This window comes from Solanum verrucosum, unplaced genomic scaffold (assembly GCF_900185275.1).
Source record: "Solanum verrucosum unplaced genomic scaffold, falcon-dt-bn FXZP01000007.1, whole genome shotgun sequence".
NCBI lineage: Eukaryota > Viridiplantae > Streptophyta > Magnoliopsida > Solanales > Solanaceae > Solanum > Solanum verrucosum.
The window spans coordinates 4,414,643-4,440,755 of record NW_026020177.1 but is presented as its reverse complement, the minus strand read 5'-3'; the positions used below and the strand labels follow the sequence as shown (position 1 = coordinate 4,440,755).

The 26,113-nt window shown below is 32.5% G+C and overlaps 1 protein-coding gene across 1 annotated transcript; it reads right to left on the bottom strand.

Moving 5' to 3' along the window:
- Positions 1-3,009: 3,009 nt before the first annotated feature.
- On the bottom strand, positions 3,010-4,411 carry LOC125829114 (probable WRKY transcription factor 48). Its single transcript, XM_049508380.1, has 3 exons — positions 4,032-4,411; positions 3,694-3,837; positions 3,010-3,466 (listed from the first exon to the last, which is right to left on the bottom strand). Exons 1-3 carry the CDS (start codon positions 4,409-4,411, stop codon positions 3,010-3,012), a joined length of 981 nt encoding a protein of 326 aa, XP_049364337.1.
- Between the last annotated feature and the right edge of the window lie 21,702 nt (positions 4,412-26,113).

Below are 26,113 nucleotides of genomic sequence, written 5' to 3'. Positions count from 1 at the left end.
TAAACTTTTCTTTTTCCACGCACCAATCTAGAAATAAACATTGAACTAAATTAATAATGAAACATAGGAACAGGAAAATGCCACTAACGTGATATAAGAATAATAAAAAAAAATGGACAAAATACATTAATATACAGCTACAATGAATATTTCAATGTAGTGTACTGGCAGAGAATATTTAAAAATTTATGTCCCTTTACAGTGAAATCCAATTATTTTTGTTGAATTCTGATTCCTTATGTTGATTGAATTTATTTTAAGCTAGCTTTTCCATCACATTCTTCATGATTTTTTTGTTTGGTTGTAAGATCACTATCTAATGGTTTCCTTATTAAGAAAAAGTAATTAAAGTAACTAATTAATTTTGACTAAATTAAACCTACTAAAAATGTATACAAATTAAACGTATGTGTGTGACTTTAATTATTGATCCATGTCAATTTACTTGATAGAAATGGTGATGCTTCATATTTATCTTATTCTTTTGGATTCACTGATAAAAAATATTTGAATCAAAATGAAACATGCAACTATATTGATCAAGAAGATAGAAATCAATTTAATTTTAATAATAATTAATTACAAGCACAATGTGTGCTCTTGTTTGTAGGATTTCGCAGCTAAAAGTATGCATCATCAATCTTCAAAATATCTTTTTGATCCTCGAAAGTCATCTGGAACCCTATAAACACAAATTAATAGTGCAAATTATTCATAAAATATGTTTTGAAGCCAATGTAATTGTCTCCTTTAGGCCAAAAATTAAATTTTTACCTAAATACCCGAATCACAACCTAAGATCTTGGGACTCTAACCAACCACCATACTAGATCAGACTCAACGTTTCAAACTCAATGGAACTGACAGAATCACCATCCGAGGCTTGGATCCCAAAAAGTTGACGAGACTCGAATGTTTGGCAACGTTAAATTATTTGCATAATAAGCCACTTACTTAAACTCAGACAAAAGTGAATATATTATTATATGGCATTAATTATGGGAAAGGTCTTTCTCTAAAAGGTTCTTTTTACGTTCTTTCCAATATGAGAACATTTCTGATTATTTGATTTTAAGACTATAAAAAATGACATGTAACTAAGTATAGCAGCATTAATTAGTCATTTTTTGTTGTTTAATTATTGTCATGTGATGATTTGGTGTTGATAAATTATGTGATGTTTCCTCTTCTAATTAAAACCCTGCCCCGATCTTGACATAACACATGATATGACAGAAATAATAACATGCACATAATTTTGTATTTGCTTTAAATAAACAAATAAAAAATCTCATTGAAGAATTAAGCTCCATATATATATATATATACTGGTTTTCCACCGGAATTCATATTGGAGCCCTACTAAATTTGGATTGCGCACAACAGAGCTCATTTGGAGGTGACACTCCCAACATGATTTTTTCCATACTCAAAGCTCAAACTCAAGACCTTTGATTAAGGGTGAATTAATAGTCTCACTACTGCACCATAACCCATGTTGGTTAAGCTCTCTCTATATATAATATGGAAGGATGGGGAATATAATAAATAGGAAGGTATAGAAGGTGTGGAGTTTGGTGAGTAGGCATATATCAAAGTTGGAATCAGAATAGTGTAGGCAAGAAATGATGCTTGGCTAGAAGTGGCATATGGTATTGAATTGAAGTGGACATTTCAAGCAAAAAGAGTGTCAGAGATGGTTGTAGTAAGTACATTTACTTGAACTATATGCATTTAAAATCTTTAACAAAATCTGACGCCATGCTCCTACTTAGTACTCATCATCATATACATATATACATACACCCTTGCCCTTTCCCCTCCTCCTACTCATGAAAGCTCCTTGAGACTTACCTTAAAATGGAACATTGAGCCATCAAACACACACATCACCCTCTACACCTAGATAATCAACTCATCATCATCAATGGAATTGATACTCTCACATATAGCTCTTCTACCTATATATAGAGTTTATCAACAAAACTAGCTCGCTACGTACGTACCATCAAGAGGTGTGGTGGGAACGGGAAGGATGAGGTACGTTCACCCTTAACCAAAAGGTTCATGTTTGATTAACTCTTAGAATGGAAAAACCTAATGGGTAGCTATGAATCTGGATTAGTCGGGTCAATTTATTTCAAATACTTGACCCTTATACCATAAAAAAAAGGTAATAGCTCAAAAAGTTAGTAGTGTGGCAACCTTAAAGATCATATGTAGGATATAGTTAAGGTCATATCTTGGTGGCTAGGCTACCTTAGTGGTGGAGAGCTAGAAATTGATTTATATTATACTTATAGATAAGAGAACAACTAGCTAGCTGCTAGTATGATAATTTGATTAGCCTAACTCTTAGATCTAATTAATAAGAAATTAATGAACAATTTGTGGTTTAAAATTGTCTCTTCTTTTCCCCAGGGAGAGGTTAAAGTTAAGAAGGTATAAAGGGATGGATTTCACCCAAGAAGAGAAGAGGGGATATTCCAAATAAAGCAAAGCTAAGAACAATTTATGGTTATGGCTTCCTTCTTACCCTGCATTTATATACATTTCGATCGAATAAATCAACTCGGATGAATGAGAAAACCCTAAACGTCCAATATATTCCGCTGATGTCAAGAACAAATGCACATGCATGCAATTCCAGTAATTTTAATGGTACAGAAATTATATCCCATCCCTAAAAAAGAAACGAAATAAACGAATATACAAATCAAAGATGAAGAACCAGAATGTTAAAAAACTAAGAAATAAGTAATTAACAAGTACTGAAAGAATCCTGCGACTATATATTATACATGAAAAGGCTAGCTAATTACCCCATAAAACAAAAAGAAGTTCATAGCTATGGTTGATTAATAAGCTAGTCATTGTACAGCATTAATTAATTAGGGGAAATTAAAAGTTTCTAATAATTAATTAATTGTTGATGGGGGGTTCCTATCTAAATTAAGATTCATCAGTTAAATAAACTAACATACCAATTGATAATGATCTCATTCTCTCCTACTGATTTTGTTTTGGGTCTGTTGGCCTCATTTGGGATGGCACCATATCCTGCAGAAGCCCATGATCTCTAGCCAAAGACGATGAAGTTGATGGCGATAACATTCCTTCTTGGGATGAATTAGTAGTTGAAAACAATGACGAATCAGTAGTAAAACTGTTTATAGGTGGTAATGTTGGTGTCTGAAAGTAGGTCGATTGTTGTTGTTGTTGAGCTTGATAATTGAATTCTGGGAAAAACAAAGACGAATTACTAGCAACACCACCAAGACCACCAATGGAGCCACCACTATAGCCAGTGGTTTCTGGAAAAAAGCCAATGCTGCCACGTGGCGTAACGGGGCATGGATGTGTGTGAACACCTTCATAAGTTGTAACAACTATTGATGGATCTTCAGAAGACCTTTCCACTCTCTTCTTCACACCACATGTTGCAGTAGTGCAACGATAATAACTCCTTCATTATTCAACAACAAAATCAAATTGTTTGACTAGTATTAGAAAATATAAAATCTAAAAGTAAAAAAAAACAAAAAAAACATTCCGTTATGATTATATATATATATATATATATATATATATATATAAAAGCGGTGGATGAGAATAAATTACTAATAAAGATTAATAGTAGGTAGATAATTAATTAAGAAGAATTTGCGTGTTTGTGTGAATATACATTCATACCTGGGAAAAGGACTGTTTTTCACAGCTTTTTGTCCGTATTTTCTCCATCTAAAACCATCATCCAAATGATCAATTTCACTTTTAGTCATGAACGCAAATCTGGGCTCTCTTTCCTTCCTTGTCTTCCTCTTTTTCGGATTTAACCTAATTAATTAAACAGTATCCATCATTCAATCTTATTAATTTAATTTGCTTAAAAAGAAAATTAAATCATAAACAAAAATCTTCCTAGATTTTGTTGACTAATGATGCATAAAAAAAAACTTTTTATTTAAAATATATAAAAGAGAAACTGTCTTTATCCATAAAAACGGTGCAAAATTAATTTAAAGGCTCACTGTAGGTTATCGATCTTGTCCTCATCATTTTCAAGTTGTTGCTCTACTGTTTCAATCATCTGTTGATGCTCATTATTCGCTGCAACTTCAGTTGACGATGAAGAGATTTCGGAGGAATTAGCAGAAGTATTAGCAATCGGAGAGGGAATCAACAAAGCTACATCGGGTGGTGGTGGTGGTGGTGGTGGTGGTGGTGGAGGAAGAGGAGAAGGGGGAGGTTGAAGCAAATCGAATAGAGAAGAAGAATCAGTAATTGGATCATCATGAGAAGCAAACATGGATTCAATTAAGCTCATTGGAGAAGAAGAGCCTTTTTCGGTTTCACATAAAGGCATATCAAAGAAAAAACTACTACTCTCATCGGGAAACAAAGCACTCATCGTTTCTGTTGGTTTTAGCTTCTTCTTTTCGTTCTCATCCATAGGCGACGGACTAAAGGACTCGATCAAAAGACTAGATTCTTCTTCATTTTTCTCTCTTTTTTTTTGCTCAAAACTGGAGCTACTTGTGTTGTTACTGTAGAACAAAAGTAGTGAGAGAAAGTTTAAGACTTTTTTGTATAGGCTTTTGTGCTTTGGGTTTCAAGTGTGAAGACAGACACCTTTTTTGTTTCTTTATTTATTTTGGGAGGAAAGGTTTTGGTCCCATATATGGGGGTGGAATTGGGATTTTAGTTTTTCCACCTACGAGTTCGAGGTTGACCGGTAAATGCCGGTGAATTGCGACCATGTTCAAATGGAAAACAATTGCTCGATTTGAGCATACTAACTTTATTTAATACTAATTGATTATTATTTGCCAGTGCAAAATATCTATAAATATTGCATTTAAGCATTCTACCCTCTTTATTTTTTGGGTAGAATAATGTCTACGTACCTTTTACTCTTTTTAAGATTCCACATTATGAAATTATACTATCTAACTATTGTTATTACTTCATCTGTCCAATAATAGCTATCAATTATTGATTTGATACACTTTTTAAGAAATAATAAATAATAGGGGTAATATTACTTTATTATCCTTTGACTTTATTAAATTTAATATTTTGAAAAATGTGTTAGATGATAAATAATATTTAATTGTAAGAGTAAAATAAATACAAAATGTAAATTATCTCTTGATTTTCTAAATTTGACAAGTATTGTTGAACGGAGGGAGTATTTGTCTGGAATGCATTAACTAAGTACTCCCTCCATCCACTTTTATTTGTCATGTTGTGCTTTTCGATAGTCAATTTGACTAATTTTCAAAGTTAAATTATATTATATTAATTCGATATTTTAAACAAAAACTTAATATAACAAAAACTATATGAAAATTATTATAAATTATAATATTTTGCATATCAATATGATGAAAAAATATATCACAAAATGTTAGTCAATTTTTTTATAGTTTGACTCTAAAATGAAAACTATGACATTTAAAAGTGGACGGAGGTAGTAATTTCTTAGTCCAGAAATAGAACTTGCTTAAGTTTTTTGCTATATTCTTTAGGCAAAAGGGTCTGATGGACCCCTATACTTGTACGCATTTGTATTATTAACCTTTCTACTTAACTTTTATCAACTGGATCCTTAAACTCAATAAATTGCAATATGTTAAGTCCCTCTATAACCATTGACCATGCTTATGTGACATTAAGATGATTGAGCTGGCTAGAGAGTGTGAATACACGCGTATTAAGGCAAGTGAACACCATATTTAAAAGAATAAAAAAATAATTTAAAAACCCTTCTTCTTCACCCCACCCACCTACTTTTTCAGCCATCCCAATCCCTGCTCAACCCTTCTTTTTCTTTCATTTTCTTTAGACGGTCTGATACGCGGATGCGACGAGGAGTCTCCTGGCATGCTGGTTTGATGGAGGTGGTGGAGAGTCTCCTGCTGATTCGGCAGAGGCGGCAATGATAGGCGGCCCCTGGTGTTTTGCAGGGGATGACTGGTGGTGTAGAGAAAGGATGACAATACAGGGGAGAACAAGGCGGGTGAGGGGCGAGGAGATGGTCACGACAGGCGAAGAGGTTTGGCCTCCAGAGTTCTGGTGCGGTGGCTTAGGGTTTCTGAATTTGTGGATGTTGGAGAAGAAAGAAAGGAAAATGGTGAGGGTGATTGATGGAGATGGAGACGTGTCAAGGAGAAAGTATTTGCGGTCTCGCCGGCAAGAGGAGTGGTGGTGGTGACAGCTTTCTCCGGCGAATTTTTGGCCATTTCACGGTGGGATCGGGTAGAAGATGAGTGGAAACACAAAATTTACATTAAAGAATAAATTAATAATTTTTAAAAATAGTTAATAAAGATAATTATGACATGGTATTAATTTATGTTACATGGATTTGACATGTCATCTAATCAAGGGAGAGTGAGCTTACACACATGGTAGGAGGGGTTTAAAAATTATTTTTTGATTGAGTTTAGGAAATAAATTATTCTGTAAAGAGTCGTTTGGTAGAAAAATAAACAACACAGTGATTAGTAACGTAGGGATTAGTAGTGTTGGGATTAGTAATGCATAGTATATTTTTATCAAGTATTTGGTTCACTGCTTCCCAACTCATCTTGTGTTTGGATTAGAACTCTACAAAAAACTTCTTTCCAATTATACCCTTGAATTATTATGAGATTTTCTATTTTATGTAATCGGGACAAGGTAGATAATTGCCGGACAATATTATTTTTATATGGCCTTCTAACTAGCTGGGAGAAGAACAATTTTGTTGTCATGTTTGTTATTTTCTCACTTGAATTATTTGAGGGTAAATAATTATCATCTTAATAAATCAATCACTTAAAAAAACGTTAATTTTCAATTTAGAATAGATAGATCATCTACTTTAAAATTGAAAAGACGATAAACAATAGTAAAATCAAATAACTCATCTACTTTAAAATCGAAAAGACGATAAACAATAGTAAAATCAAATAACTCATCTACATTTATACATAAAAATTGCAAGTTGTAGTTTTAATATATATGCAATTTATAAATTGTTCAAAAAACAAATAATTAGAAGCCACATATAAATCAACAAATAATATATTCAATTAAGATCAAAAACGTCGTGTGGTGATATATTCGCCTTTTCAATAAGTAAATGTAAACAACTCATATTTTAAATATTATATTGATATGTATTGCATTTATTTATCAATAAAAAACTCTCTCTAAATAATAAAACTTGTAAGCTAATTTATTTAAATAAATTCACTAGTACAAATATAAAATATAAACTCAAGAAAATAAATAAAATGATTTTAGGGATATTTTTGTCTTTAGATATATAATCTCATGGTATTAAATCCAATGTATTACTAATACCACCAAATTGAAGGTATTAGTAATACATCATATAATACTATGTGGTGTATAACTAATTCATGAATTAGTAATACTTAGGCCCAAAAATTCTACCAAATATAGTACTAATTAATACCATACATAATATATAGACTATTTCTCCTAATACTTTCTACCAAACGTACCCCTAAGAGGCACAACTAGTGTCAGTTGTGTGAGGGGCTCTTTAATTGACATTTGTACAGATAGGTCCCATAATTTACCCATTTCATTTCCTCACTTTTTTGTCATTCATTTGTAATCTTTTCTTTTATCTCTTCTTTTTTCTCATACCATTCTCCAGTATATTTTTTTGCTTAACTTTTAACGTTTTATATTTTAATAAAAATTGATACAAACCAAATCACAAACAGACCTATAAAAATATTAAATTTGAGGTTTTGATGAATGAAAATACTTAGTAAGAAAATAGTAAAGTTTAGCGTAATTGATTGATTACCTGAACTCTTGATTCGATTTTTCATATTGTAATATAATCCCTTCCCCATTTCCCCTACCCTAATTTTTCATTTTCCCTACCCTATCCCCAATTTTTCATTTTTTTTTTCAAAAATATTTAAAAGGCATATCTGAATAGAAAAATAAAAAATACTCCCTCCGTGGCTCTGTCCCTTTTAACTTGTCTGATTTTAACTTGACACACCTATTAAGAAAATAATAATTGGTATAATGAGTTTAACATTTTACACTTATTAATTAATAGAGTCTTAAATATATTTACTCACTATGTATTTTAAATACATGAACTGAATGTTAATAAATTGAGGGTATAATAGGAAAAAATTGTTCTTCCTTGATTTGTCAAAAATGATAAGTAAAAAGAAAAATCAAATTATAAAAATACTTGACAAGTAAATATTCCATCTGTCTACTTTTATTTGTCATGTTGCGCAAGTTAATTTGACCAATTTTCAAAGCTAAATTAGATTACATTAATTCGATATCTTAAACAAAAAAATTTATATATTAAAAAGCTACACGAAAAGTACATACTATAAATTGCCATTTTTTGTATATAAAATATGATTAAAAATATATAGTAAAAGTTAATTTTTTTATAGTTTAACTCTAAGAAAAGAAACTATGAAAATTAAAAGTGGACGAAAATAATAAAACTGAAGGGAGTATAAATTTAAAAAGCATTAACTGAACTAAGAAATAAAAAAGAAAAGGTTTTTGAATAGCAAAAAGATAGAGGGTCTTTAGTCTTTTTGTCAAGTGGGACTTAAAGTCCACTTGGCAAGGTATGAGAGGACCTCACACAAGTATTATCTGCCACATAATACTTGTGCCTCTTATAAAATGAAAATTTTCGAGTTTACGGGTTTAGTTGGTAAAGGATTAAGTAAAAGGATTCACAATATAAACGCATACAAGTATAAGGGTCCACCAGACCCTTTTACCTATTCTTTATGATGATTTGATTCCTCTTGAAGACATAATAAGCTTTTTTAGAAAAAAAACTGAAATTGTTGGAAACTCGATATAAAATACCTTATTAAAAAATTTAAATTGTCAATGCCAATATATATTAAAGTATGGGATGATTTGTTAGGTGTGTTTAGAAGATAGTTACCGAATTAAGCTTGCTAGGAAATTTTCTACATGTTTAGAAAGGATGATTTGTTAGGTGTGCTTAATATTCCTTATAACTGACTTACTTACCATTTTACTAATTCACATTTTATTATGCTTTTATAATCTCGAGCTTGGTCGGCCTATGATGTCTACTGAGTACTCATTTTTTTGGTTCTCATATTGCACTTCGTCTCTTTTTCCTGATGCAGGTGAGTTCTAGTCGTGCAAATATTCTCAGACTGAGGGTGAGCTCACTAGAATCCGAAGTTCAATCATCTCTTTCTATATATTTTGACTAGTCTTTTATATTTCGAGACAACCTGATTATTTGTAGATGTCTAGTTATGTACTTGATCTTCTATAGTAGTTCTGTATTGATGCTTACTAGGTTTTGGGATGAATCTTGCAACTTTTGTCATCGTTTATTGTATGTGTTTTTTTACTTTCTTTGAGCAAGGAGTTTTCCATATAAAATTTCTTCCTAATATACTTTTAGACACTTTACATTTTTGCATAGTTGTTGGAAAAAAGTAGGTCGCAACAAACTAACACTTTTGTTGGAAGAAGCATCCTTGTGGCAAAACTGATAAAAATGAGTATTGATCGCCCCATCTTAAAAGAAGTTCGATGAATATTGGATAAGGGCCTAGATTCACACTAATATAATAAATTACAAAGAGATAATGAGGTCTTTGAGATTTGACATTTGACATTTGCATATGCAGGTAAAGGAAAAAATATTCAGTAAGTCACTGTTTGAGGAAAAAATATTCATGTGAAAGTGGAGAGTTTATCATAATGTCATCCTCTCACATCATTAGTTTTTTTACTATTCGCGATATTGAGTCGAATAACTATGTTTGCATGTACTGTGATTGCAAGCTTTTCAAATAAATGTTCAATAAATTATTTTATTCGTAGGAGATGACACATAATCCACCTTCTCTTATTTGCTTACTTGCAAACACTAAATATGAGAATGCTTAAGGAGAGTAGGATAAACATATAATTATGAATGAAATGATTATTGTCCCTATTTGCATGGATAAGAGGTGTTTTATTTGCTTGAAAACATGCTATATCAGGACCCGTTGGCCAAGTGACCTCAATAGTTGATATTGCTAGTTTGTTATTGGGTTTATTTATAAAACAATTAATGTGTTGTTTGTCGTTTTATTCTTTAGGTATCCATCTACAAATATGTTGTTCCCTTTTTAGTAGATAACAAACATATATTATAGGGGTTAATTGTGTATTTAATTAAATACTTACTATCTTGTTTTTATTTTTTGCTTCATCACATTCAAACATGTTAGATTTTATAATACTGAAGATATGATATTACATTATAACACTTAACTAAATGAACATAAAGATACATATTAATTGAAAATTGAATCACATTGCATAGTGTTGCACTAAGGTCATTCATTAGATATCTCATCCTTCAATTTTAAATTTTTTTTGCTAAAATGATTTCACTTTAGAAGTCGTTAGTGTACGATTTTGTAACGATCTGATCGGTTGTTACTAAAGGACACCTCGTATAGTCCCAAAATTCTGATAGTGTAGTGCAAAAAATTTTAAAATTTGAGCACACGATGATTTTTTGGCTAAAAATTAATTTTTCGGGTTGGACTGACGTCAGCCCGCCATAAGGGAAGCCTTCTCACTATGGTGGGGCCGCTATAGCTGTCTAAGCGCCTCTATAGCGGGACGTCGAATTTCATCAACCTAACTATTGTGCCATCTTTTATTTTCCTTCCACATTTGGAAGGAGTAAATAGACAAAGGGTTTTCCGAAAACCCTCCAAAGGAAGCCGGGGCAAGGGAGCAATGAAGGAGGGAGAATTACCATGCAAGGGAGGTGAAAGTCTATGGAATTCCAATGCTCATTCACCAAAGGTTGCTTCTGGGGAGCAAATTCATGGACAAGGTTAATCAGTTGTTGCTTGGCGCCCAAGTAGGCTAAGCTTCTTTTAATTGAGTAGTTAGACCTACTTTTATTGCATAACATCTTATAGATGTTGGAGATGACATGTATAGGCTTGTGGACAAAGAGTTTGGAGGGTTAGATATTATTGCTATGTGCTGTTAGGGCGGATATGAGGTAATGAATAAGGGTGGTTTGCTAGTTCTGAGTTCCTTGTAGGTGATGTTTGTACGTTTTCAACTTAAGTATGCACTCATGCCTACTGCTTTGTACTATGTTTTGTGCAATGCATGGTAGGGAGACATATGGTATGATATCATGTAGGTAATCTCATGCAATGAACTTATTATTGTGACTTGTGATTTTCAAGTGGTCTTGTTCATTGTGCTATGTGATTGTGCATGATTGTTTGTGATTGTTAGTTAGCTTAGGTACCACATTGCTAACACTAACAATTCGGTTTAGGTTCCGTGAGGGACCAAGTATGTGTTTATGGTTCCATGAGTGAACCTGATTTATTATTGCATGAAGTAATTGTTGCATGTTGGATCCCTACATGGTCCTGGTTACTTGAAAATTGAGTTGATCTCAGGCTGGGCTTGAATGTGTAACACCTCGAATATTGAAAAGTCAAGTTGGAAAAAAGAGTGTAGAAAATTTCATTGAAGAGGGTTCTACGAGTCCTATCTATAGGCTGTAAGAAGTCTTACGAGTCATAGGAAGTAAGTCATAGACCTGGAGTTGGGTTTTTGGAATTTCAAATTTCTAAAGTTTGACTTACAACTTGACAAGACAAACCATATGAACTTGGATGAGTCGTAGAAGGCTTTCACAAAAGGATTCAGAGATTTGATTTAAGACCTCAGACCTACGAAAGGATTTAACGAGTCGCAGTAGCTTTTACAGGTCGTAGAAGGGGTATCGTAGAAGGGATTCAGACTTAGTAAAATTTCAGTCTTGAACTTGGGTTCTATGGATCGTAGACTGATGACGATTTGTAAAAATGGTTTCGTGGGAATTAAATGAATTTTGGATTTCTCAAGTTGGTTCTACTGTTGACCAGTACGGGTCATAGAAACTTCTACGAACCGTAGGTCCGAATTGTAGGTCTGTCTAGCAGTTATTTTTGAAAGGTATTTGAGTCTTTTCCTATGAATTTAATACCTATATTATGTCGTTTTGACCCTAATTCTAAGTCCTATAACTACCTTTATATTCCTAAATCTACCCAAACCCTCTGAGTCTCTCAAATTTCAAATCCCATCCAAGTTCATCCTCTCCAATTCCCTCTCAAGTTCAAGGAAGAAATCTAGGATTCAAGCTTCATGTATCATATTTCTCAATTGCTTGCGGGCTTTGATCATCAAGGTATGTGAGAATTTACCAATGCATTCTATTCATCCATTGGGTCCCAAAAGATCTCCATTTCCAATTCAATTTCATCAAAATTGATTAGGATTTCATCCAATTCTGCACGAGTCATATTTGTTATGATCCAATTGTTTGATCTTAATCTTATTATGAATGATTTGATTCAATTACATGTTTTCCAATTGACTTCATATGGACCCATGCATTATTCATGATTCTGAATATGAATTTATGAAGATATGACTTTATGAAGAAAACTATGAACTTATGAATGATGATTTATGAAAGCCATTCATGATTTATGAAAATAATGTTTTATGAACTAAGGTTGATTTTGAGATAAACATCAATGAATATTGTGAACAGTTTTCTCACATATTAAGAAATCGTGATTGGTGAAAGGTTGTCTCACATATTAAGAAATCATGATTAGTAAAAGGTTTTGTCACACATGTATGAATCATGATTTAAGGAGCTACTTTATGATGACTTAAGCTTAGATTAGTGACTTAATTGTATTTTCCATGTATGATGATATGTTTATGAATATGACTATTTTGTTTGGATATTTACTTAGCACCTAGAGGACATTAAGATGTAGACTCTCTCCTTAGTAGAGGTCGGGTCTCTAATAGCAATCTCCTTGTCTTAACTACGTGCCCCCATTGGATTGTCTTAGAAAGACATAGCTAGTGGATCCACCTAAGCTAGAAGTTCATAGTCCTTACCTTGGCAAGTAAGACATCTCTTTTCGATGTGAGAGCAAGACGTAGGATTCCATGTTATAGCTCACATGGTCTATGTTGGTCAATAATAAATATCCCACAAAATGAATTAAGTTACTTTCAAAGGTTTTATGAAGCTTTCATTATGATTTTACGATGTATTGACCATGTTCATGATTTATGATACTAGCTTATCAAGATTTGAGTTTGTTTTAGCTTGATCATGCATATAATTTTTTCCTTTATGTCTCCTTATTATCACGTTTCATGTTTTAATGCATATCCCTCATACATGGTACACTACGGGGTCGTTTGGTAGGGAGTATTAGGAGAAATAGTCCATGTATTATGTATGGTATTATTTAGTACCATGTTTGGTAGGAATTTGGTCCATGCATAACTAATCCATGGATTAGTTATACAACATACATGGTATTATTTGATGTATTACTAATACCTCCCATTTGGTGGTATTAGTAATACATAGGTTTTAATACCATGGGATTATCTATGTAAAGACAATAATATCCATCAAATTCTTTTAATCATTTTATTTATTTTCTTGATTTTATATTTTATATTTATATTAGTAAATTTATTTAAATAATTTAGCTTACAAAATTTATTATTTTAAAAGAGTTGTTTATTCCTCAAAAGATTACTCAACTTTGAGAATTTATCAAGTAAAGTCACATTGAACTTTGTTTTGTGTCGATAAACTCACTCAACTTAGATATTTCTATCAATAAATCACTCAATTAAATTTAACTTCAAATATAGGATAATAAGGCAAAAGAAATTATTTTGTATGTAATAAAATTATGGACCCAACGAAGAAATTAATTATTTAGATTAAAAAGGACTCAAATGTTAAAGTGGAATTTCTAATTAATTCGGAATTCCATCTATTCTTTTTATTTTTTTTATAACTAGGGTTGTAAATAGGATAAGCTTAGAAATAAAATAATGGCTTGCCTATAACACACTATAACGTGTATCATAAAAGAAACCAAAACAGAAAACACCCTCAGTATTCTTGAATTTTTTCGAACGACACTGTAATTATAGCAACACGCCATTTATGGAAAGAAAAAAAACAAAGTAATAACCTTATTTAATTTCAAAGCAATTGAATTTTGATAATTTGAGCTCTAAAAATTTAGTAATAAGAAAAAAACAATATTTTCCAATAGTTATCTATCTCGGCTCAATTAAATAAAATAGAAAATTCTATAACAATTCAAGGGTATAATTGGTAGTTAACTTTTGTAAAAGTTTTAATCCAAACCCAAAATTAGGTGGGAAGCAATGAACCAAACACTTGATAAAAATAACCCTTGCATTACTAATCCCTGCATTATTAATTCCTGCATTACTAATCCCTGTGTTATATTAGTTTGTACCAAACGACCCCTACATGTACTAATGCATACTTTTGCCTACATTGTCTCATAATGTAAGGTTCGACGCTTCTTCTCCTCCCATTCATGGCTAGTTGATTGGTCCATCATTGAAGACTGGATGAGTCCTCATGTTTTGAGGACTGTATCACTTTTACTATGTTTTTCTTATGTTTTGATGTCTTAAGTTTTCATATGTTGTATGTAGTGTATGGATTATTTCTCAACTACTCTTTTGATGTGTTAGATTGTCATGTCAAGACTGTGATTAGACTTCTGCTTTTATGTTAAACTCTTTTATGATATCAGACTTATTGCCTAATTTCTCGTATTTTCTTTTATATTGTATTGTATATATGTCAAGTGGCTTATGTAAGACCTTTCGGGGTCTGATACGCCATGTCATGCCTAGGGTATACTTTAGGATGGGGACAAACTTGGCATTTAGAGAACAAGGTTTTAGAAAAGGTCCCAGGATGTTTGACAAGCTGCATTGCGTAGAGTCTTGTTCATGAGTGTGAAATGTGCTACATTTATGAATATGATGCTACAAAGTGTTTAGGAAACTTCACTTCTTTTATTACTATAAAGTCGTGTCCTAGAGTCTAGCTCTTTTAAGAGCCTTCTTCTAAATCTTTTCCGATGCTTTTGAAGATATGGCCCATTGAAGAGCTTATGTAAGAAGAAATGTGGGTGATAATGTGGAGCCCGATGTTCCTCAAGTTCTAATTGACCCTTTGGCCGAGCAAGTAATTCATGCCAAATTCTGAGCCATTTTCCAAATGTAGGTTCAAGCTATGAAGACCCAAGCTAATAGAGAAGTCATTGCTCCCTTGAACCTAAATGTTGGTACGACGGCGACAAGGACAAGGAACTTTACTAGGATGAATTCTCCGGAGTTTCATGGATCGAAAACGGATAAGGATCCTCAAGAGTTAATTGATGAGGTGTATAAGATAGTGGGAATTATGGGATCATATATGGTGGAGAAGGTGGAATTGGATGCTTATCAGCTCAAGGGTGTTGCTTAAGTTTTGTTTGCACAATGGAAATGTGAGAGACTGTTGATGCGGGTCCTCTTGATTAGGAGAAATTAAAAGAAGCATTTATTGATCATTTCTTTTCCCTTGATATGAGAGAAGCAAAGGTGCTTGAATTCATTAATCTATGTCAATGAAATATAAGTGTGAAAGAGTATGCTTTGAAGTTCACTCAATTGGCTAAGTATGCTCTAACTATGGTTGCCGACTCTAGGAAAAGAATGAGTAAGTTTGTGTCAGATATTTTCTGATTTGGTTGTCAAAGAATGTCGTACCACCATGTTGATTAAAGATATAAATATCTCTTATTTTATGATACATGCCCAAAAAATTGAAGAGGAAAAGCTCAAGAAAAGGGCAATAGATTCCAAGAAGGCAAGTAATGGTGATGGTGACTTTTCTCATTCTATGTCCGGTGGACAAGATTGTTCTAATGACCTGACTCCTAAGTTCAACAAGGATATGGTGTCTAACCCTAAACCTTGAGGAGGAAATAGTGGTTGATCGTCTATGACTACTTGTACAAGGTGTGGCAAGAAACACGATGAAAATTATTTGGCCGATATGAATGGTTGCTTTAATTATAGAAAGTGTGGTCACAAGATGAGAGATTTTTTGTTCCTTGCTACTAAGGGAAGAGATGGTAGGCAATCTCAGCCTAGTGGTTCTGGTTTAGGTGCTCCAAAGCAAAATAAATTTTATGATCTGAATCTTCAGACTCAATAGGGTCACGAGGGTTCTCCGGATGTGGTGACCGGTATGTTGAAAGTTTTTCACCTTGATGTTTATGTTTTACTTGATCCGGATGCTATGTTATCATTTTTTACTCCTTATGTGGCCATGATGTTGGTCCTAAAATCCTTTCTAATCCCTTTCATATCTCTACTCTTGTTGGTGATTCTATTGTGGCTAAAAACGTTTATAGAAATTGCGTTGTTTCTATTTCTCATAGAGTCACTCATGTTTATCTTGTAGAGTTCGATATGTTTGATTTAATGTTATTCTTGGGATGAAATGACTTCATACATAATATGATTCCATAGATTGTAGGACCCGATTGATAACATTTGGGGTACAAAACGAACCTATCATATCATGGGAATGAGGAAATTTTGTTCTTAAGGGTCAGTTCATATATTTCCTATAGACTAGAAATATGATTTCTAAGGGTTGCATTTATCATCTAATTCGGGTAAGGAATACATATTCTGAAACCTTACTATTGTGTTAGTTCTGATTGTCAATGAGTTTCCGTAAGTGTTTCCTGATGATTTTTTTAGTATTTCTCCCAAAAGGGAAATATACTTATATATTGACCTTCTCCTAGATACGCTGCTTATTCATATTTATCCTTACCATATGTCCCTAACATAACGTAAGAAGTTAAAGGATCAATTGAAGGATTTTTTAGATAAGGGTTTTATTAGGTCGAGTATCTCTTCCTGGGGTATTCCAGTGTTGTTTGTTCAAAAGAAGGATGGTTTCTCTAAATGTGTATTAACTGTGGAAAATTGAATAAGATTACCATTAAGAACATGTATCCTATTCTGCCGATTGATGATTTGTTTAACCAACTCCGAAGAGTGAGTTATTTCTCTAAGATTGACCTTTGGTCAGGTTATCACCAATTGAGGGTGAAGGAGAGTGACATTCCGTAGATGTTTTTCAAACTCAGTATGGTCATTATGAATTTTTGATGATGTCTTTTTGTTTGACTAATGCCCCGACGACATTAATGGATTTGATGAATAGTGTCTTCAAGCAATACCTTAACATGTTTGTGATTGTGTTTATCGATGATATTTTGATTACTCACAGAGTGGGGATGAGCATGTTGAGCAATTGAGGATGGTGTTGCAAATTCTCAAGGATCGTGAATTGTATACTAAGTTTAGAAAATGTGAATGTTGGTTGAGGTATGTTGCTTTCCTTGTCCATATTGTCTCCAGTGAAGGTATTCAAGTTGATCATAAGAAAGTGAGGCGGTTAAGAATTATCCTATACCTTTGTCCACTTCAGATATACAAAGTTTCTTGGGTTCGGCCGATTTCTATAAAAGGTCTGTGGAAGAATTTTCCTCTATTTCTTCACATTTGATGACATTGACTCAAAAAAAGGTGAAATTGCTATGGTCGAAAGCATGTGGAAGGTTTCAAAGAGTTGAAAGATAGACTCACTTCAGCCCTTATTTTGACATTATCGGAAGGACCGGTTGGTTTTGTGATTTACTGTGATGCTTCATGAATTGGTCTTAGGTGTGTTTTGATGTAACTTGGAAAATTCATTGCTTATGCTTCAAGATAATTGAAGGTGCATGAAAAGAATTACCCGACGCATGATTTGGAGTTAGCGGCGGTAGTGTTTGCTCTAAAGATTTGTAGGCATTACCTATATAGTGTTTATGTAGATGTGTTTACCAACTACAAGAGCTTAAAGTATGAGTCCACTCAAAATTATTTGAATCTTCGCCAAAAAAATGGCTTGAGTCATTGAAAGATTACGACATGACAGTCTTATATCATCTCGGTAAAGTGAATGTGGTGGTAGATGATCTTAGTCGACTATCGATGGGAAATATTACTCATGTTAAGGATGGTAAGAAAGAGTTAGTTCGTGATGTTCATAGGTTGGCTCGATTGGGTGTTCACTTGATTGATTCTAGTGAAGGCGGTGTTATTGTTCATATGGTTTTAAATAGTCTTGTGTATCAGATGTGAAGGCTTAAGCAAGATCTTAATCTAGTACTGATTGAGTTGAAGAACTCAGTTTCTGTAAAATCCATTGAGGCATTTTCCCAATGAGGAGATAGTGTCCTTCGATACCAAGGTCGGTTATGTGTGCCAAATGTTGGCGAGTTGAGGAATAAGAGTTTGACAAAAGCTAATAGTTCTAGGTATTCTATTCACTCATGAGCCACCAAAATGTACCATAATTTGCGGGAAATTTATTGGTTGAATGGGATGAAGAAGGATATTATGGAATTTCAGGCTAAGTGTCCGAATTGTTAACAAGTCAAAGTTGAGCATTAGAAACTAGATAGTTTGGCTCAAAAAATTAGTACTCCTACATGTAAGTAGGAAGATTTGAATATGGACTTTATAATGGATTACCTCGTACTCGTCATCAGTTTTATTTGATTTGGGTTATTGTGGACCTAATGATGAAATCGTCTCACTTTCTTCCCGTAAAGACTTCATTTTCAACGAAAGAGTATGCCAAGCTTTATATTCAGAAAATGGTGAAGTTGCATGGGGTTCCCTTGTCTATTATCTCCGATCATAGCACCTAGTTTACATCTCAATTTTTGAGGTCATTTGAGAAAGGTCTTGGTACGCAAGTGACGCTTAGCACGACTTTTCATCCCAGACCGATGTATAAGTAGAGCGTATTATTCATACTTTGGAAGATATGTTAAGAGCTTGCATGATTTATTTCAAGGGTAATTAGGATGATCATTTGCCTTTGATTAAGTTTTCCTATAATAATAATTGTCATTCTAGTATTGGAATGGCACCCTTTAAGGCTCAGTATGGTAGGAGGTCTAGGTCTCCTATAGGTTTGTTTGAAGTTGGTGAGGTTGCTTTGATAGGGCCTGAGTTGGTGTTTGAGGCTATAGAAAAAGGTTTGACTTATTTGTAAAAGGTTGAAAATGGATCAAAGTCGACAAAAGTCTTATACCGATGTTAGAAGAAGAGAACATTAATTTAATGTTGATGATTGACTTTATTTGAAAATTTCACCCATGAAGGGTGTAATGAGATTTGGGAAGAAAGTGAAGCTTAGTCCCCTTTATGTGGGCTCATATCAGATTTCGAGGCATATTGAAAAAGTTGTTTATGAACTTGAGTTGCCTAATGATTTAGCATCGGTACATCTAGTATTCCATGTCTCTTTGTTGAAAATTTTTGTTGGAGATCCGACGTTCATTGTGCCTTTGGAAATTTTGGGAGTTAAAGAGAATCTTTCTTATGAAGAAGTTTTGGTTGAGATTTTGGACCATCAAGTTTAGCAGTTAAGAAACAAAGAAGTTGCTTTCTTGAAAATTCTTTGGAGGAATCAATTAGTTGTGGGTGCTACTTTAGAGTCCGAAGCCGATATGATGTCCCGACATCCTTATCTCTTTCCCTCCCCTCCTACTTTAGCTTGAGTTATTAGTTCCTCATGGTTCATTGTTTTGAATTCATGTGTTTTAGTCATCCTCATGTTTCCAATATGCATGCATGTTCATGAAAAACTTGATTATTGATGTTATGATTTAGCTTGGAGTGATTCTCCATGTTTTTGTGCATTTTGATGAAGTTTGCATTCATGTTGGGTGGTTAGTTTTTATCCTAGTCTACATTTGAGGATGAATGTTTCCAATGGGGAGATATAACATGACCTCGAAAATTGAAAAGTTATGTTGGATAGAAAAGTGCAGAAAATTTTACTGAAGCAAGTTCTACGAGTCCTATCCACAGACTGTAGGAAGTCATACGGGCCATAGGAAAGAAGTCGTAGACCTAGAATTGTGTTTTTAAAGTTTTAAGTTTCTAAGGTTTGACCTACGACTTGATAGGACAAACCGTATGAACTTGGACGAACTATGGAAGGCTTTCCTATAAAGGATTTAGAGATTTGATTTAAGACCATAAACCTACAAAAGGATTTAACGAGTCACGTAGCTTCTACAGGTCGTAGAAGGTGTCTCATAGAAGGGATCTAGACTTAGTAAAATTTTGGACTTGAACTTGAGTTCTACGGAAAGGGTCTACGAACCGTAGACTTTGTGGCAATTCATAGAAATGGTTTTGTGGGAATTAAATGAATTTGGATTTTTGAAGTTAGTTCTACTGTTGACTAGTACGGGCCATAAAAACTTGTACGAACCATAGGCCCAATCGTAATTCCATTATGTAGTTATTGTTTAAAGGTATTTGAGTCTTTTTCTATGCATTTAATACCTGTACTATGTCGTTTTGACCCTAATTCTAAGTCCTATAACTACCTTACTATTGCCAAATCTACCCAAACCCTCTCATTCTCTCAAATTTCCAAATCTCATATAAGTTCATCCTCTCCAATTTTGTCTCAAGTTCAAGGAAGAAATCTAGGGTTCAAGCTTAAACTCTCCTTTTCCTCCATTCCTTTTGGGCTTTGATGATCAATATATTTGACAATTCACCAATGGAGTCCATTCATCCTTGGGTCTCAAAAGATCTACAAGTTTCCAATCTAATTTCATCAAAATTGATTAGGGTCTCATCCGATTCTCCATGGGTACTGTTTGTTATGATTCAATTATTTGATCTTAATCTTATGAATAATTTGGTTCAATTACATATTTCCAATTAATTTCATATCAACCCATGCACTATTCATGATTATGAACATGAATTTATGTAAATATGACTATATGAAGAAAGCTATGAACTTATGAATGATGATTTATGAAAGCTATGCATGATTTATGAAAAGAATGTTTTATGAACTAAGGTTGTTTTTGAGATAAACATCAGTGAAATTGTGAAAGATTTTCTCACGTATTAAGAAATCATGATTGGTGAAAGGTTTTCTCAAATATGTATGAGTCATTATTTAAGGAGCTACTCTATGGTGACTTAAGCTTGGATTAGTGAATTAATTATGCTTTTCTATGTATGCTGATATATTTATGAATATGACTATTCCATTGGGATTTTTACTTAGCATCGAGAGAACATTGAGATGGAGGCTCTCTTGTTATTAGAGGTCGGGTCTGTAGTAGTAATCTTCTTGTCCCTACTACGTTCCCCGCATGATAAATTGTCTTAGAACTATATAACTAATGGATCCATCTAAGTTAGAAGTTCAAGGTCCTTATCTTGGTAAGTAGGACATCTCTTTTCAGTGTGGGAGCAAGACACCAGATTTCATGTTATAGCTTATATGGTCTATGTCGGTTAACAATAAATATCCGACAAAAAAATTTAAGTTAATTTCAAAGGTATATGAAGTTTTCATTATGATTTTAAGATGCATTGACTATGTTCATGATTTATGATACTGACTTATCAATATTTGCTACGGAGAAGGGTCTAAAATGCCCCTCAAGTATTTGAATTGGTACAAAATTGCCCTCCATCCACCTATCGGCCCTAAAATACCCTTGACGTCCATCTTTCGGCTTAAAAATACCCTCGATGTTAATCCTTTGACTCATATTTTCCCTTATTTTTAATAGCTCCCTTAAAGTAAAATTATTAAATATTTATTTATTATATTGCTTAATGTGATTGGTCCAAATTTAAACCATTCTCAAATAAATAATAAAAATGATATTTTTAAAAATTCTACATTTCTATAAAAACCACTTATGATTCATATTTTGACTCGATAAACTTGAAAATAGTATTGAAAAAATAATTTCATGATATCTTCCTATTGACCTATTTTAAATCAACCTCAATTTATTATAACATGATTCAACACATAAATGGGGATCCAATTAAAATCCATACTTCCCCAACTGATTGTCCATCTAAAAATATTATTATTTTCATTAATATAAAATTTTCATAAATGATTTTTTTATTTTTTAATTTTTAATTTTGGGTACACACAAAAAATGTAATATTTGTACATATTTGCTTGATTAAGTCATCTTTTATTGAACTAATCATTTCTATATGAATGTATCGTTATTTTCCTCCCTTTTTTCTCTCTTGTTTGTCATAAATTTAAAAAAAGTTGTGGACAAGATCCAAATAGAAAAAAAATAATGGAAGAGATAGGAAGTGAAGGGTCGGGGAGGGAGTAGTTTAGAGAGTAGATGCCTAATTTTTTTATAATTTTAAATTTACTATGAAATTCAAAATCAAGTCAATCATGTGAGGTTATATATTAAGTAATTTCAAATTATTTTTACGGAAAAGGGCCTAAAATGCCCTTAAACTTTGAGATTCGGTACAATATTACCCTCCATCCGCCTAATGAGTGTGATCCGCGTAAGGGTATTTTTGAGCCGAAAGGTGGACGTCAGGGGTATTTTAGGACCGATAGGTAGATGGAGGGTAATTTTGTACCAATTCAAATACTTGAGGGACATTTTAGGCCCTTCTCCGTATTTGATATTATTTTAGCTTGATCATGCATATCATGTTTTCCTTTATGTCCCTTTATGATCACGTTTCATGTTCTTATGCATATCCCTCATACTTGGTACATTTCATGTACTAATGCATATTTATACCTACATTGTCTCATAATGTAGGGTTCAACGCTTCTTCTCCTCCTGCTCATGGCTAGTTGATTGATCAATCATTGAAGACTTGGTGAGTCCTCATGTTCCGAGGACCATATCACTTTTATTATGTTTTTCTTATGTCTTCAATTTTCAGACGTTGTAAGTGGTGTATGAGTTACGTCCCAACCACTCTTTTGATGTATTAGATTGTCTTGTCAAGAGTATGATTAGATTTTTGCTTTTATGTCAAACTCTTTTATGATATGAGACATATTGCTTAATTTCTCATATTTTTTATTATATTGTATTGTATGTATATCAAGTGGTTTGTGTAGGGCTTTTCGGGGTCTTATACGTCATGTCATGCCTAGGGGGTACTTTGGGGTCGTGACAGAATGTGACCATGTGGGATATGGATCACGTTATGATAAGTCGGGGTAAGGATTGGGAGTCCGTATTATGTGTTAATTGCGATGATTGAGGTATATTAAGTGCTTACTGATAACCAAATTCTTAGGGATTATTCTGCATATTTTTCTTGACTACTGGACTTAATTCTTTAATTGTTTAGCATTGGTCATGATAACTTGGTTTTGTAATGGGTTTTTGGACGAGTAGGTCTAAGGCATCAGTTTCACTTACTGTTCTAAATAAGGCCAAAGAGTTGGCATGAGGGTTGTGCAAGATAGCAGGACAATTGTTAGGGTTGGTGATGACCTGTTATTCATGAATATTAATGTTGTAGAAGGGTTAGTCTATAATTTTGCATTATTGTGACATCACCGGTAGGCTTGAAAAGCCTTAGGGTGACATAATTAAAGTGCCTAGTCATGTTATTACGTGGAAAGAGTATGAGTATGTGAATAAAGAAGTGGGGTGGTGCAACTTTCATATGACATGACTTTTCTAATTATGTACATTATATTATGTGGTAGGTTCAGGTCGATCGATGATGCCTATCAGTATGTGTGTTTGTACTGATATTACAATTGCTATGCCACTTAGCGTAGTCTAATTGGTCAGTGATGTTTTATAAGTGCAGATGGCGATGATATCCAACATCTTCCATGCTTCCTTTCCTTGTGGTGGGAGTTGTGTTCTATTTTCATATATAAATTGTACTCCTTTAGTTGCTCTTGTACCTGTGCACACGAGTTCCTAATTATGGTATGTTAATATAGTGCAAAAGTATAAGGCAAAGTGAGTTTGAACTATAAACTCTTATTCTATTAGAAAATCCTTTATAAGTGGTATATTTCTCTGCAGAATACACTTTATGATTGGACATATATGAGTGTGGAGAGGTGTTGTTCCTATGATATTGCGAAAGTTTTCTACAACACTCATAAATAGTAGGATACACGCATGACCTCTTAGAGCAAAACTGTGATAAAAATAAAGATTGTGCGAGTAACATGTGATAGAATAAGACCTCTTAGTCCATAAAATTTTAAACTTCACCGATTACTCTATAAGTTTAATTTTGTTTTATCTAGATCTGATTTATAGTCTACGAGATGCCTAAATTCGACACATTGTACATATATGTGAAAAATCCAACAAAACTTTTTTTTTCATTTTATTATTTGTTAATATTCTTACTGAGATATGTGGCAGATTGTTAGAAAAATATTATTATTATGGAAAAGGGTAAAAAAAATTCCTTAAACTATGCAAAATTGAAAAGAAAAATCCCTTTCGTGAATAGTTTGATCTAAAAATGTCCTTATCGTCAATAATTTAGTCTAATAATATCCATATTGTTACTTAACGGGTCAAAATTGTTCTCTCTCTCTATATATATATGTAATTTTTTTTCTTTTCAAACACATTCTTTTCCAAATAATAGTCTTTTTAATTATAAAATGCTTATCCTAGTTCAGTTCGGAAAAGATTAAGAAATAAAAATAATCTCTACTTTATTAATAATTTTTTATTGTTATCTAAATGAAAATTAATGAAAGCTTAAGTATGATCTTATATATATCCTATATTATCAGTTTAAAAGGTACATGGAGTTATTTTTATTTTAAATGTTAAAATAAGACTAGGATGAAAAAAATATTATTTTCTACTTATTTATCAGCTAAAGTGATTTTGAAAGAAAAGGAACAAGAATATGGTTCTTTCTGAGTAATATTTTTATCAGGAATATAATTTGTTTCAAAAGAAAAAAATATTAATATATTTTTTAGGAACATGACATTTTGACTCATGAAGTTACAAAAAGGACATTTATAAACCAAACTATTAGCAATAGGGACAATTTTGGATAAAATTATTGATGATAAAAACATTATTGGACTACACTATTAATTAAGAGCATTTTTATCCATTTCATAAGTTTAAGGTCATTTTGAACGTTTTCCGTTATTAACAAGAGTAAAAGCATCTTTTAATTTTTTTCTAATATATGCTCAATTTTTGTCAAAAAGATAATTATATATTTTATTAACATCAATGACAATATTTTCTAATGAACAAAATTTGTCTATTGCTAAACGGTTTTTCAGTATAAATCAAAATATTTGGTCAAATAATTTTATGATATTTATGACTTTTACTTTATGAAACAATTTGTCTATTGCTAAACGGTTTTTCAGTATAAATCAAAATATTTGGTCAAATACTTTAATGACATTTGTTATTTTTACTTTTCACAATACATGTTTCAAAATTGTGAAAGTAAATAATATTTAAATACATTTTACATGACTTTATATTAAGACTACAAAATACAAGTCTTTTTTACTTTCTTAAGTTCCGTCTTATAACAATCATTGCTACTAGCTGTTAGCTATAGATTACAGAATACTCATAATCGTAACATATACTTATATAATTACTATTATTATATATTGCAAGTTATTATATCTTTATAAAGATGACTGAATTTGTTTTGAGATATATGCAATAAATGTAGGGGGAAGAGGACCACCGCTCCAATAAAATAGAAGAGATTTTCGTATGCGGGTTCATGACCATTTATCGGAGAGTGAATGTCTACAAAGGAAGTTTGACTCTAATTTTCTGTCACTCTCTAATTTATTTATTTTCTCCACTTTTTGGATATGCAAAATTAATATTTTGGTGTTGTTTAAGGTAAATAAAGTGGTTAGTAATTTAATTTAAAAATATTATTCTTTATTGTATTGTCAAAAATCAATTTTAATATATCGCTAACTAAAACAATATATGTATCAAATTAACTACTAATGTGCTATTAATAAAAGCGTAAAATATAAGTTGTTGTCACGATTCAACCCATCGGGTCGAGTGGGCACCTACTCTAACACCTTGATAGGAGAACCCTTACCACCCAACTTAAAAAAGGCCAATGCAAAATTAACAAAATACAATGTAATATCCTTATTACAGTAAAACTTCATGAAAAAATCAATCTTTACTGAAAATCTTTAACAAAAAATTGAAAACTCTCTCCAAGGAATTAGTCTAAACGGGTACAAGAG